General features: G+C 46.5%; 2 protein-coding genes across 3 annotated transcripts; both read right to left on the bottom strand.

The window, feature by feature from the left end:
• Positions 1–1,555: 1,555 nt before the first annotated feature.
• On the bottom strand, positions 1,556–2,890 carry LOC123055450 (uncharacterized). The gene is made up of 3 exons (XM_044479471.1): positions 2,806–2,890; positions 2,370–2,519; positions 1,556–2,140 (listed from the first exon to the last, which is right to left on the bottom strand). Exons 1-3 carry the CDS (start codon positions 2,878–2,880, stop codon positions 1,556–1,558), a joined length of 810 nt encoding a protein of 269 aa, XP_044335406.1. The 5' UTR covers positions 2,881–2,890.
• A 478-nt stretch (positions 2,891–3,368) lies between these two features.
• LOC123051006 (CBS domain-containing protein CBSX1, chloroplastic) lies at positions 3,369–6,071 on the bottom strand. 2 transcript variants are annotated; one of them, XM_044473737.1, is made up of 5 exons: positions 5,648–6,069; positions 5,375–5,557; positions 4,364–4,433; positions 4,168–4,239; positions 3,369–3,801 (listed from the first exon to the last, which is right to left on the bottom strand). In XM_044473737.1, exons 1-5 carry the CDS (start codon positions 5,933–5,935, stop codon positions 3,749–3,751), a joined length of 666 nt encoding a protein of 221 aa, XP_044329672.1. In that variant the 5' UTR covers positions 5,936–6,069; the 3' UTR covers positions 3,369–3,748. The 2 variants fall into 2 exon arrangements, with proteins under 2 accessions (XP_044329672.1, XP_044329671.1); XM_044473736.1 differs by lacking the exon at positions 3,369–3,801 and adding an exon at positions 3,818–3,990 and having other exon boundaries at positions 5,648–6,071.
• Between the last annotated feature and the right edge of the window lie 363 nt (positions 6,072–6,434).

Here is a 6,434-nt window from a genome sequence, read left to right on the forward strand (position 1 = left end):
GTAGGAAAATAGAGCAAACTACTCTGAGGCTGCCTCTGCACCTGCACCAACTCCTCCTCCAATAACAAGTGTGTCAACACAGACAGCTTCTAGGTCAAGGAAAAGGGCAGCTCCAGCTACAACAGTAGTACCACCACCTCTCAAGAAGAGCAGGCCCAACACCTCTTCTTCAACACTAGTACCACCTCCCAAGAAGAAGAACACAACTATTTCTGGCAATGGATCAAGGTCTTCTCCAGCAAAGAACACAAGGTCATCAAGGTCTTCTCCAGCAAAGAACACCAGGTCAGCTGCTGCCAATAGAGCTGGCAATGGATCTTTCATTGCTCCTAGACAATCTGCTACAAGTGCTGTGCAGGATGGGTCAAAGAGGGTCAGGAAGCCATCTGGGAGGCTGAAAGATTACTTTTATGCAAGTGGTAACTAGCTGAAGTGGTTGAACTACTCTGTATGCAAGTGCACTGTTTGATTTGGTTTGTCATAACACTGCCTCACTAAGTACTTGATGCTGTACTGTTTGATTTGGTTTGTAATATGGTACTTTATGTGGATTCTGCACTTGTCTGCAACTTCAATTTATCTGCAACTTTTATCTATATGTGGATTCAACACTTGATAAATTGATGGTGCTGCTGACCAAGTGCATACATTTATTCAGAAACATCCAAATGTTACATAGATAGAAAGATAGTCTCATAGATTACATCCAAATCTCACAAATACTACCAAAACTATCTCTCAAATTGACTTACAGATAGCTAGAAAGATAGATTACATCCAAATCTCACAAATATCAGTCATAGTGCTCAAAGAAACGGACCCACTTGGCCCTAGTTGCTGGATGAGGAGCCATGACTGCCCTCATCCTTGCCCACTTAATTATCTCCATGAATGACCTTCCCCTGCCGCCAGTGAAAACCAGCTCTAGTTCTTCATCATTGCACTTCTCCAGTACCTTGTCGGAGAGTCGGCGGTTGAACTCCTCTTGCTGCTCATCCTGGGCCGCCTCTAGTGCCCTCTGCCTGCGCCTCCTCCTCCTCCTCTGTGCTGCTGCTGCTGTCCTAACCTCCACAGCCTCCCCCTCTTCCTCTGTGACATCTCCCATGTCAGGATCCATCTGTGGTTTTCTTTTGGGTGGCGGCTGGTGGAGTAACTGGGAAAGGGTGGGGGTGGGGAGGGGTTTATATTGACAGATGGATGGGGTTGGGTTTAGCAGGCCTAGGGTTGCATTTGGTCAAAGACTAGTGGGCCAATAAGCCCAAATACCCACAGAAATAATATTAGTAGGCTAACAAATAACATATAAAAGATATAAGATCAAGTTGAACACTTAATAGCATACATTCTACATTTCCACAACTTAGTAGCATAAGAGATCCATTTCCACTACTTAATAGGTGATCCATTACAACTTAACAACATAGGAAATAAGGTTCTTGCACTAGGTTAAACTTCACATTCCCCCAAAATGTACACCCATAATCACTTGCAGTCATGCCAGGCCACATCCTTATATAAAGGCCTTTGGATGTACTTACTTCACCAAGATCAAGCTTCAAGACTCAAGGATGGCCTTGATTTGCTCTAACTTCTCCTTGCTGCCATACCCTTCTTTCAGCAGCTCGGCAACCACAAGCTCAAGCTTTGCCTTCTCCTTCTTAAGAACATCTTTGTCAACTTCAACAGCCTTCATAGCCTTCCTGGTGTTCTTGATGATATCAGCTTGGCTCTGCAAAATGCACCTCTGCTCTTTTGCAAGTTTGAGCTTTTCCATCTGCACCTCCAACAGAGCTTTCTCCTCTAGCTCCTTCTTCTTCTTCTCAAGTTCTTCCTCCTCCACTTGTTTCTGGTACACCTTCTTGTCCACCCTACCATCCTGCCAATCAAACATCTTGGATACATCATCAACAAGCTTGGTGTACTCAATGCAAAGCTTGTCATTTTCAGTCCTAAGCTTGGCCAACTCCCTTTCATGTTCACTCTTAAGCCTGGCCAACTCCTTCTCAAACTTCTCCTTGTCCTGTACCCTTCCAAAGTTCTGCTCATGGAACATCTCCCATAGTTTGCACAAACATCTCTGAAGAACAGTTGGCCAAGGCCCATCAACCCACTCTACAACACCACAATTCACACCATTTTCCTGCATTTGTAAATGTGATAAGACTATGGCCCCACTCTACAACCTACTTGATAAACTTGAGATTTTCTAACTATGAATAACATAAATGAGATATGATAAGTTATTACAATGCCATGATTAAGTTACCAAAGTGACAAAAATACATATGTGACTGTCATATCAAACAAAATGCTGCATCATATCAAACATCACTGAACATCCATAACAGAAAACTTAATGGGCATCTAACCTGGACTGGGCAGCCATAGAAACGCCTTCCTGTTACAGGCCCTTCAAAAGCAACACGCTTAATAGGCCTCAGTTGGTGCAGAATGCACTTGGGATGAGCAAGCTCAAGTTGGCCACAGAAAAGGGGCTCCACAGTGGTGTCTGGTTCCTCCTACAACCATAATAACCAACAAACACTGGTTTCAATCTCCACTCAATACCAGAATCAACAAGCACTGTTCTTTAAACCTGATCACTAAAAAATCTCCAAATCAGCATGAACCCTAACACTGTACAGAGATGAACCCTAGGTTACCTCAATCCTACAATCAAACCCCACCCTCACTAATCAAGAACAGTATCACACACACAACAACAACATTACACTCAGCAACATCCATGGCTAGAGCCTAGGGCTACTAGCACCTAACCCTAACCCTAGGTGGCAAATAACTTACCATAAGTCCCATGTCCATGCTGACAACCTCGCACTCCTCCTCCGAGCTGGTTTCCTCGTCGTTCCAGGAAGGCATTGCGGCAAGGAGGTCGATGGCCACCGGCCTCGAAGACGGCGAGCGACGGCGAGCTCGTACTAGAGCAGAGGAGTGAGAGCAGGGGAGTGAGCGAGCGAGCACGAGAGCGCCCGACCGACTGAGCGGTTATTTAACCCAGTTCCGACCGGGCGGGTCGACTAACGGCCGTTAACGGCCGCGCCGTGAGCCCACGTGGCCACGTGGGCTGACAGATGGGCCCGGTCCGTCAGAAAACGGGTTAAATCGCTAGTCACCACGGGTTTAGGTTTTTTAAAACAGCGGACCGCACGTTCGGTAGCTTTCTGAGAAAAATTAAAAAGTGGTAGTTTTTTGAAACCAAAGCCTGTAAACTAGTAGTTTTATGCTATTTACTCCTGGTTCTCAAGCTCTAATTTAAAGCTCAAAATTTCTGGCAAATCGCATGATCACATGGATACTGTAAGAGGCAGATAAATATATTGTTTCCACATGGACAGCCTTCCCACATGTTTCTCAAAACAAAACCATATATACATGCTAAAACGATCAAAGTTCAAATGAACTTCAGCTTCGGAGAGCATCTGTTACATGAAAGAGAGATAGCAGAGCAGCTCCAAGCAAGGCAAAGTTCTCAACTGCACAAATACTCACGATTTCATCACAAAAGAGAGAGCAAACAAACCCATGCCAGAACAACTATTCAAGGTCACACAGGTCCAACAACACATGGCGCGACTCAATACACCCCAAGAGCACGCTATAGGAAGGCCTTGGCATGTACACATCACACCACTAGGGTTATTACTGTACAGGAGCGGCACTCCCGTAGGCTAAATAGTCTGCTGCCGCCGTCGAAATGTACAGTGAGGACTAAGGATGCAGGATCTTCTTATGCCTTGCTGGCCTCCAAGGCCTGGAACACGTCCGTCCGCGTGACGATCCCTGCTTGTCAGAAAAAAACATGGTTATGTATGTGTACAGAATTGTGTGCAGTCTTCTGCAGTCATTGGGATTTTATGCATTTACGGCTCCCAGTAGGCATCAGAGAGTGGGAGCAGGTGAAATCTGACAGTTAACGGTAGAACTCGATGTGGACTTGTGGCAGGTCTTGGCTTGTTTTTGGTGGAAGCCCTGGGAAGGTAGATTATACTGGTAGCAGAATGTTCAGGAAATATGAGGCTCGATGAAGATAAAAAAAATGGATTGTTCATAAGAGCATCACCGGACAGAAATGGAACTATACCAAGTAAATGACTACATCTACTTATTTTTCAGAAATGGCAATCGAAGGGATTTTCAAATTCTTACCGATCACTTGCTGTTGTTCATTCACAACTGGTATCCTGTGAACTTTATGCTTGAGCATCAATGCAGCAGCTTCTGCTCATACACGCAGTTACATAGAAGAAACACATTAGCACATCTTACCAGAAACACACAGCGTTTCTATTAACCATATGCTGTAGAGCAGTAGGCTGTAGGGCAGAGGGGAAGCAAAACTTACCCAAGACGGTCTTCTCCAGAGTCAGAGTTACAGCAGGTGAGGACATGACTTCTCCAATGGTTGAGTCCAACTGCATTATAAGAGCAGGACGGATCAGTATCATCAGAAACCCTTATAGACTGAATCTCAACTTTACAAAAGAAAACCTAAAATCATTCTCCAGTACAGTTTTGTGCACATGTCCTGGTCATATCAAGCCAAACCGAAGATTATTAGAAAAATTTGTTCGACCTGGAAATAGAACCATTGTAGAGACACCACAGTAGAATGGTCTATGTGCCAAGCAAGGTGAGAGAGCCTTTGAGTAGGGGCCTTCGTTCAGGGATGTTCCTAACACACATACTGAATTTGTATATCCATATTTTACTGGTTAGGTTGTATTTATTTTCTTTACCCTGTAAAAAAATGGAGGCACAATTTTCTATGGGCAATGAACTATTAATTGTCCCTCACTAGCATTCTGATCCATATATAGGTAACTGCTTGCCATTGGATGACTGTAATATTCAGCATGTTAGATGCGAAATTCAGGGTAAGCCATTTTTGCGCTTAGGTTATTAATCGAAGTTTGTGCCATCTAATTCAACCCCTGAGTAATGGGGTGCCAGCTTAAGGACCTGAACATGGCACTGGTTAGACTCCTTTAGTTATAGTTTGTGCTTGAGCATGCATCATTTTCTTTCAACTCGTAAATGTTCTGTGCATTCGAGGTTATTCTTTGAACCTCATGCCATTCCAATCTAATCCCTCAATATTCAGGTACGAACCTCAGAGGACTTCCACATGTTATTGTTCATCTTAATTTGGTTAGATTTTGTGCTTCAACATTGAAAACGAACTGAAGATTCAGATAGTGGCAGTGGGTGGAGCATACAACTGAATTTGACATACATCCATGTTCGGCAAATCAAACAAGACAGGAACAATTCCCCATCCATGCCTTATTTCAGATCAGACATATTCCTACAATTGATGATTCGAGATACAATTGGTTGAGGAGCACTGACTCACCCCATTGGATGCCCTGGCCTTGTCCTTCTTGGAGACGACCCCGATGCACCTGCCCTCGCCGTCGACCACGGGCAGGCCGGACTGGGTGGCGAAGAGGGCGTCGATCTCGGCCAGCTTCTGGTCCGGCGTGGCCACCTCCACCGGGCGCGACATCACCTCCCCGAGTTTCGCCGTGGGGCTCATCTGCAGCAGACCAACCCAACCAGATTCAATTCGATGCAGTCGCGACGGATCCACCGGAAAACCATCAGATCTAGCCAGAAAAGGTGAAACCTTGTCGGTGGAGACGATCTGGGACTCGAGGTACTGGCGGAGGTCGTCGTAGCTGGCGAGGGAGAAGTTGCCGGGCCACTCGCCGGAGAGCACGCCCTCCGGGTTCTCGTCGATGGCAGGGCGCATGTCCATGTCCCCCAACGCCGCGGCCGCCACCCGCCGCCGGCCCCGGGGCCGTCCCCCCGGAACGCTGACAAAGGCGGCAGATTTCGCCGTCCCGCGGCGCGGCGAGGAATGGAACAAGGTCCTCGCGGCACGGTGGACGGCGGCGGAGGGCGTGGACGCCATGGACGTCGACGGCGCGTGAGATTCGGCGACGGGATTGCGGTCCGGAGGGAGTGCTGTGGCGATGGGTCTCGCTCTCGCGCGCGCGTGTATCACGGGTGGGGTGGGGTGGAGTGGAGTGGGGAAGGAAGGAGAGACAGTGGTGGCGAGTGGTGTGGATGTTTCTGGAAGGACGTGAGGGGGGGGGGGGGGGGGGGGGGGGGCGACGGTGGCCACGTGACGTGTCGCCGTCGTGGATTCACGCCTCAAACTTCCTCCAAAATCAATTTTTTTTATAACATTTGATTTGATTTTGATTGATCGACTTTCACGTGCACAACATTTTGGAACCGAGAGAATATGTGATCAGGATCACCTCGAAGCACTCCAAGGGCAGTAAAAAGTTGTTACCAAAAATCATATCGTTGACTTCGTACTTGAACATAGTTTCTAATAATATTATTTTGTATGACACACATTAACATCTTGTTAGTTAAATTTAATGTCAAAACTTGGCACAAAA

Source organism: Triticum aestivum, chromosome 2D, assembly GCF_018294505.1.
Source record: "Triticum aestivum cultivar Chinese Spring chromosome 2D, IWGSC CS RefSeq v2.1, whole genome shotgun sequence".
In the NCBI taxonomy this organism is placed as follows: Eukaryota; Viridiplantae; Streptophyta; class Magnoliopsida; order Poales; family Poaceae; genus Triticum; species Triticum aestivum.

Coding starts and splice junctions, on each gene's coding strand:
- LOC123051006 (XM_044473736.1), bottom strand. CDS start 5,935: ATGGCGTCCACGCCCTCCGCCGCCGTCCACCGTGCCGCGAGGACCTTG. Junction 5,558..5,647: donor AGATCGTCTCCACCGACAAG/GTTTCACCTTTT, acceptor GGTCTGCTGCAG/ATGAGCCCCACGGCGAAACT. Junction 4,434..5,374: donor AGGCCAGGGCATCCAATGGG/GTGAGTCAGTGC, acceptor CTTATAATGCAG/TTGGACTCAACCATTGGAGA.
- LOC123055450 (XM_044479471.1), bottom strand. CDS start 2,880: ATGCCTTCCTGGAACGACGAGGAAACCAGCTCGGAGGAGGAGTGCGAG. Junction 2,520..2,805: donor GCATGGACATGGGACTTATG/GTAAGTTATTTG, acceptor TTATGGTTGTAG/GAGGAACCAGACACCACTGT. Junction 2,141..2,369: donor TCTATGGCTGCCCAGTCCAG/GTTAGATGCCCA, acceptor TTACAAATGCAG/GAAAATGGTGTGAATTGTGG.